The following is a 26,157-nucleotide window of genomic DNA, read 5'->3' as shown; positions in this document are numbered from 1 at the left end:
GAATAGAAGTAAGCAGTAAGTTGCATGTTCTTCTACGTTGTCTCTATCCATGCTCTAGGAGTTGCTGCCTTGTATTTTCTTTCTCAGGCTTTCATTTACACCTATTCTAGTCTTCCTCTGTTAACACTGAGTTAGTTCCCTGTATGCACTAGAGTAATTTCAAAGGCACATTGACTCAAAGGAAGTACATCTCTGGAGATTTTTTTTGTTGTAGAACAGTGACAGCCATTATTTCCTGCAGTTGCCACCTAATACCATGTGACATACCAGAGAAGAAATAATTAAGCTCACGGTAATTACATGTTATTTTATGGCTGTGCTAGCACATCGTGGTACAGCAATGGATGGTAACGGAGCTAAGTGTGGCACAGGGATCTGCTGTAACACAAGGCTTGCATCTCTTGGTTGCAACTTTCAGAGCAGTCCAGGTCACCTGGTGGCCATTAGGTAAAGGTTAGCTGCTTTCTAATTAGGTGAAAGCCACTTTGATTTGGCAGGTAACTTTTCAAAATGGAGACAAAGGCCTGCGTGGCTCTGGGGGCTGACCAGGTCCAGGGTGTGCAGAGCATCGTGGCTGCTGCTGCCAAAGCAGGTCTGCATGCCTGCGGCAGAGACACCTTTGCCTGTTTGCCTGTGGTTGTGTCAGGATGGCTTGCATATCCAGCATTTCTGTAAGTATTTAACTTTGCTTAAAGGAAAAGGAATGAACAGCAGAGTGTATGCAGAGTGTATCCCCAGTTATGTGGCCCTTTTAGAACAGTAGGTAAGTAAGAGGGGAAAGAAAAAAGAAGAATGGCGAGGTGAAAAGTTAGATTTTTCCTTTACAGTAAAGAAAGTTGTAATTAGGCTGAGCTTCTAGCTTCTACTTCCCTGAAATGTGTTTTCACATTGAAAGAAACTGTCCTCACCTTGAAGCCCTGTGGTGAGTGTTATCTGCATGTTATTTAAAGCACACCACACTTCAGCCCCAAGATTCCAGTGTTGTTACTTAATTAAATCCAATCCAACCAAATATTCAGTACTGGAAGTGTCTAGCTCAGCTAAATGTGGATTTTTTTCTCCTCTCAGCATCAGAGGTAGCACATTCAGGAGATAATGATTCTCAGGATATTAAACTGTTCAAGGTGAAGCACAGTTTCTGTGTATTTTATGCAGGTTCTGCTATGGTGGAACCTCATTTCTAGAATGGACTGATAGAAATGTTGCTATATAGATAGATACAGTATGAGCAGGAGAGATCCAGGTTATGTGTACTCTTCTTCAAGATGCAGGTATAATACTGCCCCTGCCCAGCTCCGTGGGGTCCCACGTGCACCCACAGATGCACGGGTGGGTTGAGAGTAAGAGCGTGTATCTCTTGGAGGGATGCTGCGTCTTGGGAAGCCGTAATTAACATTTACTTTAGATAAGCTCTGATACTGACTAAAAATAGAAGTCATTGTAGACATCCTCCAGCAGGATCCTGATGGTTTTCAGAAAGCCTTTTGTGGCAGCAGTAATGGCATACTATAGTTAGGGAATCAAATAAATGCAGTATATCTTATATGTCACTGCTGCTGTCAACTAATTGTGAACGTAGTTTGTTTAACGTATTGCACTGGCATGCCTGGACTTATTTATCATGTGTCAGGGAAGGCAGGGCAATTAACATCTCAGCTGATTTCATGTGCATTGTGACCAGCCCAACCAGGCTAGTCCTGGCTTTGTTGGTGATGTTGCTGAGGACAGAAGCATGGCTTGCTTTTACCTGGGACATGCAAGTCTCTAGGCAGTCAGAAGGAGTCTGGGGAAGCATAATATACTCTTAATTTTTTCCAAAGGTTCTGCTTTTCTCTGAAATTGGAGTTGTGGCTGAGCTTAGATTTTTTATTTTTGATGGAAAAGTCTGTACCAAAAAAGTCTCCCAGCTTGGGCATGACAATTGCTGTCTCCATTTTGGAAGACATCCCAAGACTTTTCTAACCTTGCTAGTGCCACCTGGTTGGTCTAGGTGTAACTTTGTTTTAAAACAGAGTGATATTATAAGCAACTCGTTAGAAATCAGAAAGTGAACCATGGAACTGTCACACTGACCTCCAAATTTGTTGTGTTTTCTTGCTAGTCTATGGGATGTCAGGGTTGTTACTGTTGAATTCCTCCCAGAATCTCTCTTACAGCAGGGCCAGTCACTGAGGTATGTGAATAATGTGGCTCATAAACAAGAGAGCTTGCTGTGTTATCACAACTGCTGTGCTTCTGTCTTTACATTATTTGTAGTGAATATCACTCTGGGGAATGCATATTCCTTGTCTTAAATCCACTGATTTAAATTGAATTATACTTGCCAAAAATTCTTTGGGGGGGGGGGGAAGGGGGGCTGCAGGGTTTGGTTTTTTGGATATTTTTCCTTTTTTTTCTTTTTTACTGTTTATTTTTCTAAAATCACTGGCATCAACACAATATCCTTCTTGCTATCCAGATGCTCAAATTCAGTATTTTTCACATTATTAAGCTGGATAACTATGCTGTTTCTGGCATATCTCAGGCCAATAACAAGTCCTACAGAGTCCTCTGGAGTCCCACAATTTCTTTTTCTGAACTCCTGTGTATGTGCAATATACACCAAATTAAGCCATAGCATAGCAGAGAATTTACAAATAACTGGGTTGCAGAAGGGTCTGTGTATCCCAGATTATTTGGTTAAAGCTCAAGCTTTGATCTCACACACACAACTTCAAAAAGTGTCTTCTCTGTGTGGAGAACAGGTTTGGATCTCTCAAAGATGGTAAATAGGTTATTGTTTGCATGAACTTTTCTTACAAGGAGTATATGATAGTTAACATGTGGAATAACGTGCATTGAATGGCTGAATAATGGAAAGCAGATGTGCCAAGAATGCCAAGCAAGATACTTGAAAGCTGTGGTGTAAAGTGGACCTTTCAACAAATGGCCAAAGCTCGTGCAACCACTAGGATCTCAGCTTATACATTTAAAAATGGATGCTAAATCAGAAAGAAGAGATACCACTTCAATGTCTAAATCAGTGAGATTTAATGAAGTGTAGAAAAATGGTGGATCACAGGATCTACCATGGGGCGAGTATTCCTTGACTTTCTCATATCTAGTACGTTTTCCACTTGTGATTTTTCTTTTGATGTAGTAAAATGAGACAAATGGGATAAAATCCACTTGTATTTGGCTTAAAAATTCTAATCAGTCTGGCTTTATTAAAGGTTCTGGGATGTATTCCCTGACTTTCTGTGGTTAGATCCAGGCTGTTGAAAAGAACCTCTATCACTGGAGGTTCACTAAGACATGAAAATCAAAGGAAGCAGACTATCTATCTATCTATCTATCTAATTATATACCTCATATCTTTGTCTTAAGCTGTAATTATATAGAAAGCTAAGACATAAATTTAAGGGCATGTAAATTGGTATGATTTTTCCTAGTTAATTCCACATAGATTTAAAACTCTATTTTTGAAAACAGAATAGTTCCTGGTTTATAATACTGTATTTGTTTTGTAGGTCTCATCATCAGTTGGTCCTTTGAGTCTGGCCTCAGAACAGCTAGTAGGAAGGGTTAGCTGTCTGTAAAGCATCAGTTCTGTAAGCTGTTGTGATAGTGTTGCTGATACACAGGCTGCAATGTGGCTTTCCCTGCCTTGGGGAGTGGTAGCCTCTAGCTGTGCTTAGCATATGAAATGTGCAGGTTGAAATCAGTGGGATTTTTTCATGAGAGGTGATGCTTTCAGAATCTCATAATTTATTCTCTTCACTGCAACATTGCAGCATGTTGGTTCTCCTTAGGAAATTGTCCCATTCTCCTGGGGATTCTCTAGAAGAAGGGGGAAGAGCTGTTGGTGGTTTGCAACTCATACTGACTGAGGCTAGGACTCAGCTACTTACAAAAACTGCGATAACAATATATTGTGCCTCTATATCTCAGGTACACAAATTCTTGACAGCCTGAGGTTACTGTAGAAAATGCAGTTTTTGTGGCAGGTCTATTCCCCTCCTGATCCTGGATAGAGAACAACAATTGGTAGGAGGATTTGATTTATCATTTCTCTTTGATGTATTTTTCCAGTTGGCCTAGCACTTTTCTCAGAAGTTCCAGGGTTAGCAGTAAAGAGGTAGTCTTCTAGAAAAAAATTCTCTTGTGAAAAGTCACAATTTCAGCATTCACCTCCTTTACTTATAATCCCCATGAAGTTATTAAAAAAATTATGGAGAAGAGCTATAGCCTGGAACAATGTCTTTTGAAAGCGAGCAATATGTTTTTCTCCAAACTGCATGTTTCATTCAACAGCCTCATCTAGTCTGAGGTTAAAACACAGCCATGGGTGAGAGCTCACTACATGGCCAAGAAACATTAAGTTAGATGAGACTGACTATCTAGCAAGTCCAGTTAAGAGCACATCAACTTTCTTAAGTATGGGGCTATCATATATATGGTTGCATTCCAGTGAGTGTTTAGGAGGTACTAGAGCCTAGGTGTAGGGTGGTTAGTATTTCTGGAGTTTCTGTGTAATCATAAATAAGAGAGAGGTTTTATCTCTTGACCATTCTTGAAAGCCCAGCTTGAAAGCCCAGCTTTGGGTGCTCTGAATTGTCCACGGATGGAGCTTCACTTTTCCTTAACCATGGCTCTAGTACCCTGATAATCTATTCCCTTTCTCACAATGGCCCTGTGGGGCATCTGTCAGCAGACCTGAGGGAAACAAAATTTCCTCATCATTTTGCTTAAGAGAAGCCCGATGGAGCTGGTGTAGCTATTTTAGGGGTAACTACCTGCGACATGTTGCATGTGCCTTTGGAATATGTTGTCACATGGCTTATTTTTGGATTTACACATTTTTATCCACTGGTCTTTCTTATAAGTTGTATATAACAAAAGAAATACTGCATCGAAGATTTGGTTACAGTATATTGACAAATTAAAGTGTGTCTCCTGTTGTTAGGGTGATAAAAGCTGTGATTAAATGACAAAAGGATTAAAAATATCCATCAATCCCTGAGCTGTGGTAATGAGGTTCAATTTAAGTAACTGAGCATGATCTCACTAAAATTAAAATGCATAGTCACAACCCTACTAGCGAGACCAATGCTGCTAGTGAATAGAAAAGAAGCCTGTATGTTTGACTTGTGAAGTGTGTATGTTTTTAAATATATAGCATATTAATATGTACAGGAAAACTGTATTTCTGACCACATGCTGGCTGTCAGAAAATGAGAGGTGCAAACTGCAATGACTGCTTGCTGTTAGTAGTATGAAAGGTAGCCTGAATTCCTGTTCACCCCAAACCCGTGCTTGGCTTCATGTCTGCCATTCAGTTCCCCTTAGGTCAATGAAGTACAGGTATGATCTCTTATTTAAGCATGTACTTAAATGAAGCACATACCATAGCTGAATAGAGACTGCTGAGTAGGTGTGTTACATGAGTATGAAAATACAGAGATCTGGATGTACTAAAGAAAGTATCTTGGGGAGATGTTATGATGTGTATCCCGTATCGCTGCCCTATGCCCAGCAGTTAGTTTTGTGCCTTCCTATGCCTCTAAACTGAGCCTGAGAGGGGGAAGGAAAAACTGAGCAAAACTTTTTCAAAGCAGTTTGCAGCTTGTTCAAGGTCACACACAGAATAGCAATTTTTTTCCAGCTGTGGCAGGAGAGCGAGGAAGCACCCAGCTTGCTGCTCCCAGGTCAGTTTTTTTGGCCAGTGGTTCAGCTTCTTTTTCTCTGGAGAGAGACTGAGAGTTGAATTTTTCCCCTTCCCTGGAATTTCGGATTTTCTCCCTTTTCTGCTGGACTTGCTTCAATATCAGAACACATCGGGAGAACTTTCCACCGGGCACAGAGGGCCTGGCCCTGGGCCAAGCCCCAGCTCCAAGGAGACCAAAGGGAGGACTCTTTAACACTTTCCCATTTTTTATTTTATTATTTTATTTAGCAACGAGAGATTTTATTATTTAGCATTATTTTCCTTTTCCTGTGTGTTTGTTAAATAAATAGTTTTTATCTCTTTCACTTTCCTTCGAGGAAAATTTATTTTCCCCGAACCTGGTGGTGGTTGTGCCTTCTCTCAGAGGATATATTTCTAAATTTGCCCAAACCAAATAACAAAAATTTACCTGATGGATTTTTTTCTTTTACTTGGCTCAGATAAATTTCTTCAGTTACTGGTATACAGCATATGGTAAGTGTGTTATAAATATGATGCATTTATGGCACAAATTGACCATAAATCAGACTGAAATAGACCCCAGTACTGAAAACCAGGGCAAGTGTTTAAGTGCAGTGTTAATGCATAGTTTTCAAGGGAATAGAAAAATGGCTGAACATTAAATAAACTGGATTGCTGCTGAAATAGTATAATTTAAGAAAAAAAATCCCTTGAATACCTATGAAGTGACAATTGATTTTTGCATATGCGGCTCAGAAAATTCTATTCCCACTCTATTCTTTTAACTTTTTTTGTGAGAAGATGATTTTTGGTTAAATCATCAGCTTCTGTACCTTCCAAGATTTGCACTGGCTTATCCAGTTGGCATCTGGTCACTAGTGGTGCACCCCAGAGATCTGTGTAGGGCCCAGTCCTCTTTAATATCTTTATCAATGATCTGGATGAGGGGATTGAGTCTACCAACAGCAAATTCATAGACACCAGGTTGTGTTGGAGTGTTGATCTGCTGGAGGGTAGGGGAGCTCTGCAGAGGGTTCTGGACAGGCTGGATCGATAGGCTGAGACCAATGGCATGAGGCTTAACAAGACCAAGTGCTGGGTCCTGCGCTTTGGCCACAACAAACCCAGGCAGTGCTACAGGCTGGGGCCAGAGTGGCTGGAAAGCTGCCTGGTGGGAAAGGTGCTGGTCAACAGCAGCTGACCATGAGCCAGCAGTGTGCCTAGATGGCCAAGAAGACCAATGGCATCCTGGCCTGTATCAGCAATAGTGTGGCCAGCAGGACCAGGGAAGCTCGGCACTGTTGAGGCTGCACCTTGAGTGCTATGTCCTGTTCTCGGCCCTTCAGTTTAGGAAGGATGTTGAAGTAGTGGAATAAGTCCAGAGAAGGGCAATGAAGCTGGTGAAGGGTCTGAAGCACAAATCCTGTGAACAGTGGCTGAGAGAGCTGGGGTTGTTCAGCCTGGAGCAAAGGAGGCTCAGGGGAGACCTTTTCACTCTCTACAACTGCCTGAAAGGAGGTTGTAGCCAGGTGGGGGTTGGTCTCTTCTCCCAGGCAACAAGAGACAGGATGAGAGGACACAGTCTTATGTACTGCCAGGGGAGGCTTAGTTTGGACATTAGGAAGAAATTCTTCACAGAAAATGTGATTAGATATTGGAATGGGTTGGCCAGGAGGTGGTGGAGTCACTGTCCCTGGAGATGTTTGAGGAAAGACTGGATGTGGAACTCAGTGCCATGGTCTATCTGGCACAGTAATGTTCGGTCATAGGTTGGACTTGGTGATCTCAGAGGTATTTTCCAACCTAATTGATTCTGTGATTCTGTCTTCCATGCAGGTGAAACTTCTAGGATTCTCAATCTGTTCGGAAAATCCTAGTATAGGTCTTTGAAAAAGGTAAGAAACAGTGGTTGGAGAGCTAACAACAGCAAATAACAGTACCAGCAAGAGAATAATTTTCCTTCTTACCTATTTACTCCAGCTGGAGAGCTACCTACAGACAAATGGAAGAACAGACTAGGAGGAATTAAACGTATATATTATGTGAGGAGATCAGTGTAGGCACCTCACTCAGTTTTTCAGTGGCCTGAGGGTTACACCTCCTAGTGCAGGATCAGTGGCACACAGACATGAATTCAACCTGAATATGTTATCTAACAAAAGTAATTAGTCTTGCATTTGATGCAGAAATTGAGGGTGAGATCTCCTTAATTTAATGGGAATAATGTAGAAAGGTATAGTTGGTACAACAGCAGTCTAGATTTTGCCTCTAAGTCTAGATGCTGCACGTGATTTGATGTCTGACAGGCTGAAATCATACTAGTAGGAATGTAGTCAGTTTCAGTGTAACTGTAGTAATTGACAGGTTAATTCTCTGGTAGGCAAGTGAGAGTTTCCTCTTTATCCAAAATACCTTATATTGCTAATACTTTATGTGTATATATAAATATTTTGGTATTTTATAGTTACTCCTTTTACGTACTTCTTACAAAAGAACACCCCTCTCTCTGACAGCTTCGCCAGTGATGAGGCCTTGAAAAGAAAGGGGAGAAGTCTTTCCCACTGTCCTTGCAGTGCAACGAAAGGTGGCAGCACTTCTCTCTCCTTTAATGGGGGAGGCAACAACAATCTATCTTTAGAATGAAGCCACAGTGGAAGAAGAATTTAAGAGGATGCTCTTTACCTGGTAGGCAAAAAGAGCTACAAAAAGTGTCTGGAAAACATCTCATCTAAGTTTAGTCTCCTGAACTCTTTTCAGCTGAGTCTGTAGGCGGGTTAGATCAGAGAGTTCTGTGGGAACTGACTGAAAATAAACTGCAGTATTATCATTAGGACCTGATTTACAAACAGAGTTACCAATCTCCTTTTATTGAGCACTTGCCAGAGAAATACGAAGAATGAACGTGAACAATCAGCAAGTCTCACCACTGCAATGAGAAACCTTTAACACAAGTTCAGTTAAAACCTCCTTACTGCTGCAGGTACCTCCTAAACTGCTCCTTACTGAGCAGGTACTGACATAAATGTATGAATAATGATAGGGAGAGGCAGCAGCCTTTGTATTAATGAGATTATGGGATGCCTTCCAATTGTTAGCGTGTCCCTGCTGATGGATGCCAGGGTGGGAGAAGGAGGTGTCATCCCATCCCCACTCAGCAGCACATCCTCTTCCCACCTGTGGCTAGGAGCAAGCAGGAGGGAGCTGGGGGCCAGGTAGAGAAATCTGCACCCAAACAAGTAGGGCTCAAAAAAGATGCTTACAGCAACTGTAAGTTGTGGGTGTCTGTGGGAAGTGAAAATGAAATTACTTGTGCAAAGAAACTGTTTTGAAACAGACAGTAAAATTTCAACCAGAGCACTACTTCGATACAAATGCAAGGAAAGGCAAATGATAAGCAGGGTCTTCAAATTAAGTAAGGTATTGGTAAAAGTAAGGAAAACAATATTGAGTTCACCATGTGTAGTACAGGAACAAATTTATCTTTATATATATATTTATATACACACACACATATATAAAAATCACCTTTAAAGTGCCATTTTGGGAGGAGAAGCTTCCAGGAGGACAATCTGTTAATGCTCAGTCTTTATGAATGGGGTCTGTACACAGCTGAATCTTTAAGCAATGCAGATATGGGGCATTTGTTTTCATTTTAATTTCTTTCCACAGTCGCAACATTATTGCATTGGACTTTTTTTTCCTGAGCTCTACTATTAATTAAAAATATTGTCAAGGGTGCTACTTCACTGTTGATTCTCAATTTACAGATAACGTTTCTAATTTATAAACTAATCTGGAGACTGAGTCTTGCCAAAACACAGTGTTTAATTAATAGAGGTAGGTGTAAAGTACAAATTAGCCCTATGGCACAGGTATGGAGCTTCCCTAGATGATACAAACATCAAGGTTCACAGAGTGAGAACAGGGATATAGAAGTGCTTGTTACAGCTATTCCTGGTTTGAATGGTTCCTTCACAAAGGCTTGGCATATGATTTAATGTATTATTCTGTGTTCTCACCCCTTAGTTTTATCATTATATTCATTTAACTGTACATCATTATTATCCTTGTCGCTGCAGTTGGATGCTTCCCATTGCTTTCGTAAATGGCATACCAGAATTTTATCAGCTAAACCTACACCATTGGGACAGGCAGTTTCTGTTTCTGTTTCTGTTTGGACTGACAAAATTCCCGTTGGATTAAATGTTGTGAGATTACTTCAGTATTTGGATGTGCAGTAAAAGAAAGAAAATGATGGAAGTACCATATTCCTAGCCTTTCCCTGGATACTCTTCCTTGCAAAGAATGGAAAGCTGACATTTTAATGGATTGACACAATTTTGTACGTATCATTTCTAGTTGAAATAAGTCCTCCAGAGAGCACTCTGCAATGTGAAAGACAAGTGTTCCATTCACCTCATCTAATTGCTTTGCTTCCCTCCTCCCTCTGGAGAAGGATGAACCCATCCCTCTCTCTAGCATATCATCCACATTTCCTTTAACTTGGTTTGAGAGCTGCCTGAGCATCGTTTAGTGCCTGGGTAATTAACTGAAAACCCCCAACACTTTCTTGCTTCAAAAGGCAGAGATGGCTTTGTAGTGCTAATGGGATTGCATATCATTTGTGGAATTTGCTTAATTGTGGTGTATTGATTTTCTGCCTGAATCAAATTATTTTTATCCATATTTATTGCACTGTTACAAAATCCCTGTGAAAATCTTTCCATTAAATGTTATAAATCTCCCTGCTAATATGATGTAAATGTCCTGCTGTTTTCACTTGGTGCACTAATAAGCAAATCAGTTCTTGCAGTTTGATCATACACTTAAAGCTGAAGTTACTGATAAAGGGACTTTCCCTTTTTATTTGATAGTGAGCATTGTGCCACTCAGATTTGACAGGAAAATTTTCACTTCTCCATAGCCCTGGTCATAGTTAGATGAAGGAAGACTTGCACTACTCCAACCTTTTTACAAGCCACCTTGAACAAGTACACTAAATAATTGTACCACTAAGCTTCACACAGCCAATATGAAACACCTTGGTGACTGGAAACATCCATTCCTCTATGGATTTTTCTTCACCACCAAATTCTGTAGTTATTACTTCTCTATTTAACCCATCCCTGAAAATTTCTATGGTAATGTTTTCTTTCTGGCATCACAGTAAACATCAAAAATGGCAGTTTCTAAACAGCAACATATACATGTGGCACCAGAGCACTTGCTCTGAGGGTGATGCTCAAAAGCACTGATGGTGATCAATCTTCTTCCTGATGAGGATGCTCTCTTGCAGAAACAGGCTATGCATTTGAAAGAGCCACATGGATATCATGAAACAGCTTACCACAAAATTCCCTCCTCACTGAACACAAATCCTGGTGCAAACCCTTTGCAGAAAAAGGATTACTCTTTCACCAAGAACTTCCTTCACTGAAAGAAGATTCAACCTACAAGAGATTGAATCCATGACAGCTTTCCAAGAGCCTCAACATGCAGCACCCTTCCCTGGAGATCACTGGTGTCATCAGAAGCAAATTCCCCATTAACCACCGGCTGCATATGCAAGAGGTACTGCACCTGGCTGCAAATCTCCAGTGGCCTGCCAGAAGTGGCAGTTCCTGTTGTATCAAGAGTTCCTGGCCCCTCTATTCTTGTGTTTCTCCTGGTGCCCCTTCTTATGGATGAGGGGGGTACATGGAATTAAAAAGTCAAAGCCAAGACTAACAGAAACATATGAAAGTCACAATTATCTGTGAGAAACTATTTATCCTCTGAGATTCTGGGCTTGATCCTCAAGAAGGATCTAAACACATGAATCCTGAGCAGTAAAATTTATTGCTTTTTACTTTAATGAAAGATGGGGTTTTGTGGGCCGAAGGGTTTTCTAGCACATAACTGCCCTCCCCTTCTCCTACAGAGTGATGATCACCCTTGTCTTATCCTCTGGAGCAGACTGTCTTCTTGCCTTTGCTCTTGCTCATCTATTATTGCATGTTTGACTGATTATTTTTGCTCTCAGATGGTCAAACTTTTCAAGTATTAGAACAATTATTTTCAGCTTTTACTTAGCCACGAAGGTTGGTGCTTCTTTTTCAGACCTGAAGTACTTCTGCCGGAAAACACCGGTCTGATTTTTTCCCCGAAGTATTTTCATTTCTGCTGAAAAAAGACACGTCCTCTCCTCATGGCTTCCTTTTCCCCAAGAAAATCTTGTGTGTGTTTCGGCCTGATGCAAATCAGATCTTTCTTCTGTCACTCACGAAGCGCTCCTCTCCGAGTGCCAAATTCAAGCAGGGCCGATAGCCTCAAACTAATGGAAGGCAGGACTGATTCCTCCATGTCTTTCTGCCGTAAGCTTCGTGATTTCCCTCTTCCCCCTCCAGGCGACGACCGGGGGAGGGGGGCGGGGCTGCGCGAGAACGGGAGTAGGTGGAAAAATGAAAGAAAGCCACAGCTGACAGGCAGTTTCGTGGACGAGAGGGACACCGAGGGGTGGCTGTGGGGCCGCGCGGGTGCCGCGGCGGGAGGAGCCGGGCGGCAGAGCCGAGGATGCCGCGTTTCGGGGCCCACGGGCGGCGGGGTCGGGCGCGGCGCGGCGGGCGCGGCCGGGGCCGCCAGGGGGCGCCGGCGCCACGGGCGTCGCGGGCGGCCGAGGCCGAGGGGCGCGCGGTGCTCGCGCGGCGAGGGGCGCGGCGGGGCCGGGCCGGGACGCGACGCGGGGCGGGCACAAAAGCGCCGCGCCCGCCACGCCACCTCGGAGTCGGCGCTGGGGCGGCGTGGGCTTGGTGGGCCGGAGATCAGCGCTTAGTGGCGCCGGTACGGGCGGCTGTCTCGGGACTCGCAGGATGCCGGAGGCGCGACAGCGCGGAGCGCGGGTGCTGTGGACGCTGCTGTGGGTGGCCGTGGTGCGCTCCTACAACGTGGACGTGGGTCGCCCCGTGATTTTCCGGGGTCCCAACGGCTCCTTCTTTGGGTACTCGTGCTGCAGCACTACCACGATAGCACGCGGTGGTGAGTAGCGCGGCCCCTGTGTGCCCGGGGACGGCGAGGGCGCGGTTGGCGGCGGGGATGCGGCCGGGCGGTCGCTGCCGGGCTATCCATCCCTCCCGGCAGCCGCAGCTCCCGCAGCGGAGGCAGCAGGAGCCGAGCCCCCTCGCAAGTGCAGCAAAGGGGCGCCTCCGCCCTGGCTGCGGGGCCTCTCCCCGCGCTCGGTTCACCTCTTCGTGTGGGTGCGGTGGAGTGAGGAGTTGTGGGCTCCGCGCCCCTTGTGCACGAGGGATTTCCCTGATGTGAGCAGGGGGCCCCGCACTGGGAGGCGTTTTAACACGGGGATGTCCTTTCCGGGCTGGCAGCCGGCGCTCGGCATTGTGACCTAACTGTCCTCAAGCGCCAGCCGGCCCGCGGCCGATGTCTCGACGCTGTGTTCGGTCCCCCTTCCTCGCGGGAAATATTTAGGCAGCTCACCGTCTTGACTGGGTACAAAAAAGCGCACGGGGTACGGAAGATGATGGGTTTTGCCGTGCTAATGGGAAATGTTTCTAATAGCGGTGACCTCCAGCGAGAGCAGCGCGCTCAGCGTCCACGGAGCTAAACTCCCCACACTCTGGCGGGGGGCAAAATTCCTTCGGAGGCTGAAGAGACGCTTCCAAATCGTAGAGGAAATGTCTGTGTAACTTAAAAATAAAAAGAAGGCCGATGATAGAAAGTTTATCTGCATCCAACAATTTGTGAAACTGACAAGCTTCTTGTTTTCCCGTTGACTGAAAAGAGCATTGGACCATAGTCTGTTTGTTGTCTGGGTTAGAGGCTCTTTGTTAGAATTAAAAGTGACTTCTCTTAACTGGACCTAGCTGATGTCATCTGGTGCACTTCTAATGTGAGTAGGAACCACTGCTGCCAGTAAGTGTCCACAAAGCATGTCTTTATCTTTTTATACTTAGATATTCAGCTGTTGATGTTAGAACTTTGGTGCACTGTGGTTTAAATAAATGTATTCATTCTGGCCTACAGTCCTTTAAAAATGAATTTCTTTCACACCCTTTAGTTCACAAGTAGTTCTATGCTCTGCCTTTCTACATAGTGGCTTCCATGGAGCATTCAAATTTACGGACTTATAAGAAGATTTCTTAGAGGAAAAGCACACTGGGAGAAGAAAAGCTCTCAGTTTAAAGCAATGCTTAACTTAGGTCAGGAGTCAATGAAGGGTGCGAAGGCTGAAAGGAACTTTTATTCAACACAAGTTGCTGGGGATTCACAATGGTGTGAATGAAGTGCTGACCTAGTGCAGTGTGGTAGGACAAAAGTGGTAGAATTTGTTTCTTCTTATCTGTCATTCTGATCGATAATATGACTTATCTTCAGATAGCACCTGCTGGTGTGATATTTTTGGAAGGGAAGGTGGACTAGGGAGGATTCTTGCAGATATCTCCACTTTGTTTAGAAACATGCTGGACTTTAAGTGTTGGGCATCTGTCTGAAGCCAGGGATCTGTTAGAAGTCTGGTGCTCAAAATTAAAATCTCAAGTTACATAAACTCCATTTTTCTGGAAAATGGAGCTGATTCATGGCGCCTTCGCTGTAGCACCCAGAAGAAAAGAAAACCCAAACCAACCAACATCTAAGATCATTAAACGCTTTTAAATAAAAAAGTTGTTAGGCCTAAAACCGAGAAGGCTTAATGTGGTCAGCCATCAGCACTGTCAGAAATCATGAGGGTGGGATTGTCACCACTGGTGGGAAAGCTCCTCTTTCATTGTTTCACCAGGGAGCAGGAAGTTTGCTTTCATGGGTACTTCAAAATCCTGTTTCCAACAGACACTGGGATAAAAAGTTTGGGAGAAGAGTATTTTTACACTCTCCTTGATTCTAGTGTGCTGTGTGCAGTTGTGCTTGTAATGTGTGTGTGCATCCTAAAGGTCAATAATGAATGTTTCTTAAAAGTATATGCAGCCTGCTTCCAGTTTTCTGAAGAAGTTTCTCTTAAAAGTCAGGGTTATTGTTTGGTTTTGTGTGTCAAGGTTTTTTTCTTTTTTCTTTTGACTTTTATACACCCAAGGAAGAGCTGTGATTTCAGTTTTCTCATGTCCATTTGGTCTGTGCACTCCAATGGGAAGTAGTTAAAATAAGTTAACTTTAGACAGTTGTATTTTGCCATTCAAGGCTTGCATGGTGAGTTTAGCACTATGTGAGCCTGCAAAAATGTGATTGATCATATCTGAGGCTGATAGGGCTCCTGCCCATCTAAAATTGTTTAATATGTTAATATGGTCTCAAGCATTTGAAAGTATTCAGGGAACTCTTGCTCTTCATTGCTTGAAGGCAATACTCACCTAATGTACTTCTGATCATGAGAGCTGTGTTGTTTTCGGTAGCCTGTCCATGTGTTGGTGTGTGTGAATCTATTTGTGTGTGTGTGTGTATATATAAATATATATAGTCACTGATTCATATTAAGATGGTATCTCTCATAGCCATGTCTTCCATATTTCAACTCTGTTTTCCAAGACCACAAAGGCACTTGTCTGTATTGCCTACATTAGGCCTGCAGGTTTCCAGTAAACTGGTTCAGGGTTTGGTGATTCTTCAGGATTTATGTGACCCAGATATTCATGTAGAATGCAAAAAGAAGCGGGGGTGGGGATATTTGGTATGAAATCTTACAACAGATAAACGTGAATAGTCAGGCTGCTGCACACAGAAATTATAGTGGAATATGGGTGTTCAGTCACCACTACAATAGTGAAGCAAGTCAGTGCCTTTGATGTTTTCTGCAATAGTTGATTGCAATGATGATTCCATTGACCTGTTTTTGCACATTTTCTTATCTCAAGAAAGGTTTCTCATCACAGATGCGCTGAGGTTATTGTATTTCTGACTATGTCGTCTTTTCCTTCCTTAAGTGGGTTTTATGGCTGTAAATCTTGACAGGTTTTCTCAGTTACCCATCATTGCCATTTTCAGCAAGAAACCAGGTGGCTGGTTGCTTTGGAGCAGGAACAAGCTGAAGTGTTTCTGCTCTCTGGATATAATTTTGAAATTTGGAGTAAGGACTCAAACAATAACCAAGAAACGACCCCAGACAGTTAGAAAAAAAAATCAATTTTTGCCCCAATAAAAAGTGTTAATAATTTGAAATCTATGATTCTTCTTTTTTTTTAAAATGAATAAGATGTTACTTTAGTCTCTCTCCCTTTCTGTCCTTATGACCCCTTCTTGCTGATACCTTCCCATCTCTCAGCAAGTCTAGGGCGACCATTTCATCTTGTCTGGCAAAATGATCTGGCATGAAAAGGTATTGAAGTCAGTTTAGTTGCATGGTGTCCTCTTGCCAGTTTTACAATAAAGAATGAGTCTGGCCTCTGTCCTGTTGCATCATTCTTTCAGCCCTGCTCTTCACTGGTTTGCACTGCTCCTGAAATAATGAACATTGATCTGCGTTTTGAGCCGATGGGTATGTGTCGTTGGCATGTTGCGTAAACTTGTGTGCTAGCAGAAGGAAGGTGATTCCAAAATCAGACAGAATAAACTTTCTAATACAATTTGAAGCACTAGAAAGCAGGCATTCTTTATCTGCGCAGGACACACAGCTGATCTCTCCTTGTTCTGCATGTATTGTGAGATTTTACAACAAGGTATTTATCATAATCATATATATTCATTAAAACATGTTTCTTATCTAATACATAAACATCACCTTCCTAGAACTATTTTACATGCATCTGCCTCCTTCTGAAAGTCCTTTTATGATTCTGGAGGTTTATTAAGAGGGGTCTCTGGTGGTTGTATGCACTGAATGCTTCAATATTAAAGGTGACCTTTCCTTGAACTTTTTCTTTGGGCACGTGCTGTTGCTTCTTGTTACATAACTTGTCCAAGAAAACACTGTAGGCCTCTTTATCTGTTTCTCCACTGGTTCCAGCCACATTTATCATCCCATGTGCATACCTTTATATCCTTTCTTCTTTTTTTTTTTGCTGGCTTAGTCTTTAAGCTCTATTCAGCAATTTTAGGGGAGCTGAACATTTTTATTCTCTATGTTATTTATCAAAGGTGTGGTAACAGACTGACCCAGTGAAAACTGGGTGTTGTGTGCATAATCTAAACAGTGATACTGTAGATCCTGCCATGGAATTTCGAGGAACCTGAGCTTGCTGTCATTGGTCATGGATCATCCAGCCCTCCCACTTCTTGCTCTGCATGTAATGGATCAAGCATGGGGTTTTATTACAAGTAACTGGGGTTTTTTTTGCAAGTAACAGAGACCTTTCTAAAAGGGAGAAACTTGACTGGGATATGATGGTAGGGCACCCTTCTCTGGTATTGCTTTTGAAATGAGCTGTGGTATGTGAGGATATTTAAAGACTTTTTTCCCCTGCCACTTAACATTGCAGTCAGGTGAGGTACCTACAGTCCTCAGTCTTTAAACTGTGATTGTCTGGTCACTGCTGACATGCTGTACGCTGATGCTTAATGTGCTTGGCATCTCTAGCCACCGGTCAGCTCTGCAGTTTTGCTCACTATTCCTTCTGTTAAATGCAACACTTAATTTCCAAATCTGTATGTCCTGGGGGTCAATCACAAGGGAAGTGATTGGTACTGTTCTTCAGGAAGTAATTTTAAGGAGGTGTGAATTTCTCTGTGACCAGGAAAGCTTCTTGTCATCCAATAAAATTGGCTGCTGCAACTCCTTCAGTGGTATGGTTTCCAGCCATGCAGCTGCATAGTTTTCTCAATACAGATGAAGACGTTTGCTCTTCATAGTATGAGTATGAATGCAAGAAGAGAAAGTTAAGTGGCCTTTCTGCTTACTGCTCCCTATTTTGGTTTAAAGCCCAATGATTTTTTTTCACAGAGCCAGTGGGATGAGGCTGTTGCTTACAGATTTCTGTGTACCTCAAGGAAAATGGCTAAAATGGCTCCAAACTCCACTCCTCCTGTTCTTGGTTCTCTTCCTTTCTGCATAGAAAGTAAGCTCTTTTCTCTTGATGGGGTTTCCCCTTCAGGGAATCTTCATGCAGCTACTTACTAATATTCTAGGGGCTTCCCACAGAATAGTATGGTTGTGGTGAGAAGCTGCACTTACCAATAATCTCTGCAGAGAGTATTACTCACACAGTAAGCCTTTTGGCAAAAGGCTGGAAAACTGCTGGTGCTTGCTTGCTGACAGCCCAAGTAGTCGTATAGTAACATTGGAAATCTGTACCACAAAAATCAGTCATTTTAAACAAGAGGTGTTTAAACTATTTGGAATATGTTGGAAAGTTTTACTTCAGCTAGCTGTATTTATATCTTCTGTGTTTATGCCAGGCAAGAATCCACAGCACTGAGATGAAAGAAGACTGTATTAGACTCTAAGGCTTTGTTTTGAAATGTATTTCTGATTTGATATAGTAGCAGAGAAAAAACACTTTCTCTGATTGCAGTGCTCTTTGATAGACATTGCAAAAGATTTCAAAGGTGTTTTAAAGATGCAGAGGAGATAAAAAACAGGTGGGTTTTTTTGCTCCAGGGATCCCAAAGTATTTAGATGGAAATGAGTCTTCTATCCAGGTCTGCTGAAAAGTCTCATGATAGTTAAACGGGTGACTTCCTTACAACAGTTAAAGCATTACATACAGAAGCTAGTGAAAGAATGAGCAAGTCTTTTTGTTGACAAAGGAAGTATTCTGGTCTCAAACCTTTGAATAAAATTAAAGTAACTGATATGTAACAAATACCAACCAAAACACATGTGAACCAACAGAATACCTCCTGTTTCCCTGAAGGTAACCATCTTAGGGCATACGTGAGCATGGATCATGCCAGATGAAACAGGAGCTCTGCAAAGGTTTCAGCTGCTGGGTGCTAGGTGAAGAGTGAAGAGTGAAAGAATGAGACAAGATCCTAAGATGACATACTGTGTGCTTTATGTGAAATATCAAATTAGAACGCATTCAGGACAATCCAAAATAGATTTGCCTTTGGCATATGTCTCTGGCTGCTTCCTTCTGCTCAGTCCACACGAAGAAATGGCAATGGACATTTTCTTTTTGAAAAGTACAATTGCTTAAGACAGCAATATTATCTATGCCAGTAGCCTACTCAAATTGTTAATTACCAATTTTTCCCATTCATGTCTTTAAAGAGAAATGAAAAGTCTTTGTAATTTAGGCTCCATTGTGTCTATCTTTCATGTTGCAACCCAAGGTATCTTGTGCACTAGTTGCTAAATCATATTTACTTTTCTTAGGTTAGAGCAAAACCTCTTTTAAACTGGAGGTCAATGTGACCTATGTTATCTTATTGTTATAACAGGTCATAGAAACATGGCCTTTCCTTTTGCAGTTTGAACTGTAACTCTTCAAGCTAGTACTGTTTATTTTTGTTAGACCTCATGAATGTCAGTAAGTGAATGTTATGCATTCATTGCCTGTGTAAATGAAATGACTGGCATTTGATTTATATCTGCTGCCTGCCTAGTAGGATTTCCATTTAGAGCTATTTTTCAAGCTCCTTTGCACTTGCTCCCCAAGTGTGCAGCCTTTGTAGGTTTTAGCAATTTAAGTATTTTGGACATTAATTCTTTTCACTTGTGAAAACATGATGTGTGTTGTAGAGTGCCAGAGTGCAATTCCATCAGAATTCTCCAAATGATACAGTTTAGCCCATAAAACTTCAGAGAAAATGGTCACTTAACATAGGGGTTTCTCATATTTTTTAAGTGTATCAACTGCCACAAGACAGTTTTGTTGCATCCAGCGGAGTGTGTTGGGTGGAAGATTGGCTGCTGTTGTTTATAGATCAGGCTCTGATGCAGGAGAAGCTCCTCTGGATGACTCAGGTTGAACCTGGACAGGTGCACACCTTGTGCCTTGGGTCTCCCTGTGTGTACTGGGATGGTGGTGATCGGTGGTGGTTGGTATGGAACTTTAGACTGGAGGGTGAAGGAAACGTTATTTAACACAGGGAAAGCATCCATTTTGGGGTTGGTGCTGGGCTGTCCACCTGTGAATGGGAGAGTTGTGTATGCAGACTGACTTTGTACCAGTAACTCTTTAGTGCCTAAACCAAGAGCAGTGTCTCCTTGGTCAGCTGCTGCCTCCCAGGTAGCAGCCTGGGTCTGCACAGGGGACTGCTGGAGGCTTAGCCTTTTAGAGATGGTTGCTCTTAGTTCCAGCCCTGGGCTTGATTTTAGTGAGGATTTTTTTACATTCAGAAGCTCTGTCGTGATTGACAGTGCAAGAGCATTGCAGAACTGTTACTTAGTTACCTGGTGTTCCCCAGTGCCCTCCTTGGAGCTGCTCTCCTCCTGCTTAACCTCCCTCCTCCTCCTCACCTACCCAGGTCTGGGGTCACAACCACTTGAGAAAGATTGTCCCTTTAATGAGGAAGCAGTGAAAGGACTCCTTTAATACTTGTGCTTCCCTTGTAATCCTCCTCAAAAAGCATCCCTTAGGGCATGAGAAGATAGAAGTCTGTTTGTTAAAGAGTTTAACTAGATCCTAACACAAGTGATTAAAAAGTGCTCACCATCTTTCTTTCAAGGGTAACCCTATGGTCAGAGCAGGCCATTGGTGCTTCCCAGAAACAGTAGATCTCATGTGGGATAAATAGTCCAGGTAAAGTCTTCACAGCCTTAAGGATAAATATTGGGTGGTAGCAATGTATTGTGGAAGAGATTTGCTTTATTGTTGGTTGGGTTTTTTGCTGTTGTTTTTTAAAGACATAATTATATAAAGTGTTCTGAGAATGGGGTGCCTCTACTTTCTAAACAAGCTTACAAATCTTGGGCAGGCTGGCAAGAATCCAGGTTCAGATTTTGTCTGTTTGTGGGTGTATCAGTTCTGGACTGATAGGGATGTAGCTAAAACTGAGAAAAAATGGATGCAGATGCTGTTGTCCATCCTAATGCTTTCCTAAATGCTTTTGGGAGGTGTGTGGTGAGGGTGTGCCATTTTAAATGTGGTGCAATCCTAATGGAAATCTAATTTGTTAAAAATACTTGTGGAAATTCCTTCACTGTGGAAAAATGCCTTTATTGTGTGTGGTGTTTTCAGTTTGTGAATCAGTGTCATTGTTTTACAAGGTTGCTGAGAAAAGTGCTTTTAAGAAGGAAGCTCTGGCAATGTGAACCTCGGTGGTGTTAGTTGGTTTTTTTCTTTCCACCTGAAATTAATCACTTATTGCTTTGCTTTTGGTTTTCAGGGTCTTGGTTGGTGCTCCCAAGGCAGAATCTAAATACAGCACCTCTGTTCAGTCCCCAGGAGCAGTGTTTAAATGTCGAGTCCATACCAATCCTGACAGAAGATGCACAGAACTGGATATGGGGAGAGGTGGGTAGTTATGATGCTTTGGGACAGCAGGAGGCAACCAAAAAAAATCCAAACCACACGGCTAGCAATCTTTCTGCCAACTTCAAATTGGCCCCGAAGTATTGAGAGGGAGCCATCAGCCTTTCCTGTTGGATTTTGAACACTAGTAGCAAAAGTGTCACATTCTCTTCAGCATTACAAAATAACATCCCAGTTGTGCCGGTGTCCTCCCAGTGGCCTTGCTCGCTCTTTCCAGGGAGCAACCAGGTAAATGTGGGTTTTTCCCTGCTTAAGCTAAGCTGCTGTCTTTTCTTCACCTGCTTCAGTGTGACTTTTCAGCATGTTGGTGAGTTTGTAAGTGTTTTGGAGTGCTACTGCCTGCTCCAGGCAGTGCTGAAGTAAACAGTGTATGAGATAACTCCAGGCAATGCAGTGATGGGCTCATGATATGTGGGGTTATTAGTAATGTGGTGATCTATGGGTTCCCTCATAATGCAGCGAATAATTTCTTGAGTTTACTTTTTGTGCTAAAGTGGTCTCAGTGAGACCATGGGTATGCTATTGAATGGGATCAGGGTTGACTTCAGTTACTCTAATGTACTGTCTGAGGCAGGGGAAGGTGGACGCCTAAAGTCAAATTATGATCTAAAACTTCATGCTGGATAATGATGATAAAGATCGAAGCATTTTAATATTTTGGTTTTCTTGGTGACATGTTGCTTTCTCTGCCTGTAAAAAAAAGGCATATTTGTATTGTTCATCTTTTCATACCTACACTAAGTAGAATTTCTGTTTATGAGGCTTACATGTGTTAAAACAGGGTTTTGGCTAAGTGGTTTGTCCTGCTACCAGATTATAAATTGTCATGGATTCATGAATGCTGCCTGACAGGACTACAGATTTCAGCCTCATTTTTTTTAAGTGTCCCCAATCTCATTTTCAAGATTGCATTTAGGAGGCAATCTGATACCTCTCCCACTGACTTGATCGTTCATTTAAGTAGAGCTGTGGACATAATGTAATAGCTGCTGCCTGTTTGGAACAGGGTCTGTCCTCAGCTGTGTATGTGTACTCTGCCACTTAAGAGTGAGAACATTGCCCCAGTTAATGCATTCAAGTACTAATAATCAGGATGCAGGGGAAAAGAAAAGCATCGTCAGATGTTTGATGGGCAATCTCTTTTCTTGTCAGGATTCTTTGGTAGGTATTTAAAACTCATGTCTCCTTGTCTTGCTGCCTTTCCCTTTTTTTCTGTAGGCAATTCTCGGGGCATGCTCTGTGGAAAGACCTGTAAGGAAGACAGAGATGATGAATGGATGGGTGTGAGCCTAGCTAGACAGCCAAAGGCTGGTGGAAGTGTGCTGGTAAGTCCGTGCTTTTCTTTGATCTCATTAAAACTGTAGCTGCTGCCTGACTAAGCACATCAGGATTGTGTTTGGCAGTAACTGATGGAGTCCAGAGTAAGAGGCAGCAGATTCTGTAGTCCATTTCTTCAAGCAGAAGTGAGCCCCAGCCAGAAGACGTGATTTATAGAGGGAGGATTCCAAGCCATCACACCTGACTTGCGTCAGCCAAGGACTTCCTCCTAAATCTGAGGGTTTATATCTTTGAACTGAATAAATACAATTTGTCTGGGAGGTATCTACTAATTTGTTCTTTTTGTAATTTGCCTGTGTTTAAGTAGGAATTATGAACGCAATAAATTTTCCTTGAGCACATGAATTGTGTCTCAAAACTTATAAGGAAAAATGTAAAATTAGTCTTTGTTGCCATATTTTTCATTTATTTATATTAATTTCCTATTAACAAGGTAGAAGAGTTGCAAATAGAGATGTCTTAATTGTGTGTGGATTGACTTATTGTCTTCAATGTGGTTACTATGCACATAGACAAGACAAGGGGAGCGGATGCAATCCTTAGCATGTACAATATTTCTTAGCAAAACTTTTTCTGTGTTATCGTAAAGAGTCCTGGGCAAAACCCTTTCTAGAATGCATGGGTATTTTACATTCTGACCAATCATTGCCTGTATATACGTCCATGGTTGGGTTCTGACTGTCTGCCTGAGTGTGTCTGCAGGGAAGTTAACAGAAATAAAAAGAAATTTGCAACAAAATGTTATGCGTATTATATGTGGCAGGCAAATGTCAAGCTTGTATCAGGGCAACCCTGACAGCAGTCTAATTCTAAACAGCCCTGTTCGTGAGTAGGAAACTTTCAGTTGGCCCTATCCTTCCAGTGATATATAGGACTGCCCTTGTATGTAGCATCCAGCTGTCAAAAAGTGGCTAGTGAGAAAGATCTTATGCAGTGATTACTGTGCCAACCATCTGTAAAAGGCCAGAGGACAAACCTGTTTCCCTCAAAGACCTTTTTATAATATGTGCTTAGAGTCCAGGTGCTTACGCCCCAAATCCTTGTGCACCAACTTCCCTGTGGGAGAACAGGTAGGTTTGATACCTTTCTGTCACAGTACTGTGATATTTTTTCCCCCTGTCTCTCTTGTCAGTGTTATAGAGGCTAGCTTTACTTTTCTTGGATGTTTAAAATGTGTTCAGGACTAGAGGAGGAGGGGAGAAAGAGGGACATAAATAAAATACACTGTAAACATGTACAAAAGAGCACAAAATTAAGGCATTCATGATAGTGCAAGCAATTAATATTTTCAAGGTGTATCTTGAGCTATATGTGTGCTCAGTTGCATGTAACAACTGAGAAGTAACTTGTATTGATTGAGATAACACTACCTTGAGACACAGCATCCTTTTCACTGGCCAGTATTCAGGCTCAAATACACAAATTCATCCTAATTAATTTTTAGAAGGTTGTTCATACATTTTTAGGCAAGGCTAAATTTTTTTTTTTTTTGTAATAATAATATCTTAAGAATAGTGGGTTTTTGTCTTTTGGTTCAAAGGGAAACAGGTTGGGGCTGATGCTTAGGGGTCATCTCCCTAGATAGAAGCAGTAATTGAACAGAATGCTGGTGGGGCAAAAAGCCAAGCAACTGCCAAGCTGGATGCTGGCTGGCTGAATGGAAGCTACAGGGGTGAGAGACATGGGTGGTCTTAGATTAGGGTTGAGGGAGTAGAAATTTCACACATAAAGCAGGTTAAAAGTGAAATGTAGGTAAAGCAAAATGTGCACCTGGTGGTGTGCTTATTTCAGTGCAGCTTAGGCTGGTAAAATGTCTCCACAAGTGACACTGATTTAAAACAATCCTAACCCAGCCATCTGACAAGATTATGCTGGCCTTACCAAGTAGATCATGTCCAGATGCTGGAGGATATTTAATTATATAATTCTCATTGCTATTTATTACCAAAGTCATGCTACTAATTATATGTCTGTGTGCATCTGTGTGTAAACAGAGCCTGAAATGAATGCATACAGATTCCTTTGTGGAAGGATATTACCTGGATGTTTCAGGTCATTGTTGCTCTCTGTTCTGAGAACTTTTAACTGAAAAAGTTTCATGACTTTGCCACAGATGGTTTTCAGTACATGTGGACTTCTAGTTTTAAGGATTAGTATTTCTTTAAAATGTAGCTTTTCTTCGAAGCCCATTTGAAAAACTGGTGTTCTGAGATGTGTCTGAATATTTTTTCATAGCTGTATTTGCCAAATTTTTAGGTTGTTTTTAAAAATTGCAAGATAGCATGAGTGCGTTTCTTTAGTTAGGAGTGTGTAGATACTGTCAAACATTACAACTCCATTTACTGCATCTCTTCCAAGGATTCCTTTAAGTCAGAGTAATATCTTTCTAGTCAATAGCCCTGGATGGATTGGGTTTATTTCCATAAACAAGTGTAGTTGCCTGTGGGAAATATTCATGCTCTTGACATTCTGTGTTAGATTAACTAGTCCCACAGTTTAACTGCGGGTTGTACAAAGAAGTTGTTACTTTTGCTTTGAAGCTGCTTTTAGTGACCTAAATTTTTTTCTTATCAGCGTTCCCCAATTGCCTTATAAGAGTACCAGCTTCAGTGGCAAGGGGCAGTAGGGAAGGTGAGGAGCATGCCAGAGGTCTTTAGCTGGTGTTTGGTAAAATGTGGATTTTGTTTGAGCCCATATTGTGCCAGGATGTTGCTAAACCAGAATTTGGTGTTTGTGTGACGGACTAAATAGTAAAGCATCAAACAGTGAGGATATAAACAAATGTGGGAATAAGATTAAATAATAAAACTTCTTGTCCTTAGATATACGATCAGTCAGTCTTTGCATTAATCTCAGTACTGCAATAATACACCTGAGATTGCCCACTCTTTCCAAACTGAAACAGTAAAATTCCTCCTTTTACTTTTGTTGGGAGAGGAACCAGGGACAGCGCATTGTGATTTAAGCCACATCCTTCAGTCTTGCTCTTCCTAAATACCTGCCACTTCTGTCATTGTGTTGCTTTTCCTGTGGAGCAAAGCCTGTGGCTGCAACAGTATGCAAAAGAGCCAAGTGTCAGCAGTTCTGAAATGGCCTATTCATTATATTCCGGTAATGCAGTGTCAGCCATCAATAGATATCTCATCTTGCTTTGCTCAGAAGCATTTTATTTTTCTTCAAGGGTTTGCATCATTTCTCCCTGTTCTGTGGTAGAGCTGGAACCTGTACCCCAGCAGCAGCTGCTGAGCACCAAAGTGTACTGATGGTTTCCTTATTGCACAGGGACCTACCTATAGCTTTCATCTAAAGTAGGGTGCATAGGCTGTCAGTTGTTTGCAATTGCCTCAAATTCAGGTGAGTCATTTCTGTTCCAAAGACCTCTTCAGGTGTGTGCTGTTGCTGTCAAAGAAGGAAGCCTGCAGCCACCTTTGGTAGCACATCACCTTGCCCCGGCAACATACAGCAACAGTGAACTGTAATTGACTCTAAATGCTTTTGGGAAGACAGAAAAACCAAAAGCAGATGCATCGTGGCAGGGAGACAAAGGTGCTGGTTGTCTGGCTGCAGAGAAATGAGTGTTGAGGAGAAAGAGGAGCTGCTGGACTCCGTCCATTGGGAAAATGTCAAATTCTGTAGCTTTGGCACAGGGAAGTCTGGGGAAGCCCTGACTCAGGTAACCAAGGAGAGTTCATCCCTTGAAGGTGTGCAGACTGAGGCAGTCAGTGGTGAACTACAGTGCGCCTGAATACACATCATGATGAAGGTACAGAAGAGTGGTCACTAACCCAAGTCTTAACAGATTGGTTAAGTGTGCCCAGA

At 42.2% G+C, this 26,157-nt stretch overlaps 1 protein-coding gene across 1 annotated transcript in view; it reads left to right on the top strand.

Annotated features, from left to right (window-relative positions):
- The first annotated feature begins 12,400 nt into the window (after positions 1 to 12,400).
- Positions 12,401 to 26,157, top strand: part of ITGA9 (integrin subunit alpha 9) — a 240,159-nt gene continuing 226,402 nt past the window's right edge. The window contains 4 exon segments of the mRNA XM_039548705.1: positions 12,401 to 12,646; positions 12,649 to 12,682; positions 20,855 to 20,982; positions 22,219 to 22,325. Coding sequence (XP_039404639.1) covers positions 12,517 to 12,646; positions 12,649 to 12,682; positions 20,855 to 20,982; positions 22,219 to 22,325 — 399 coding nt within the window. The 5' untranslated portion in view covers positions 12,401 to 12,516.

This window comes from Corvus cornix, chromosome 2, assembly GCF_000738735.6.
Source record: "Corvus cornix cornix isolate S_Up_H32 chromosome 2, ASM73873v5, whole genome shotgun sequence".
Classification (NCBI taxonomy): Eukaryota; Metazoa; Chordata; class Aves; order Passeriformes; family Corvidae; genus Corvus; species Corvus cornix.
The sequence above is the reverse complement of the archived record's forward strand: the minus strand, read 5'-3'. Positions and strand labels throughout refer to the sequence as shown.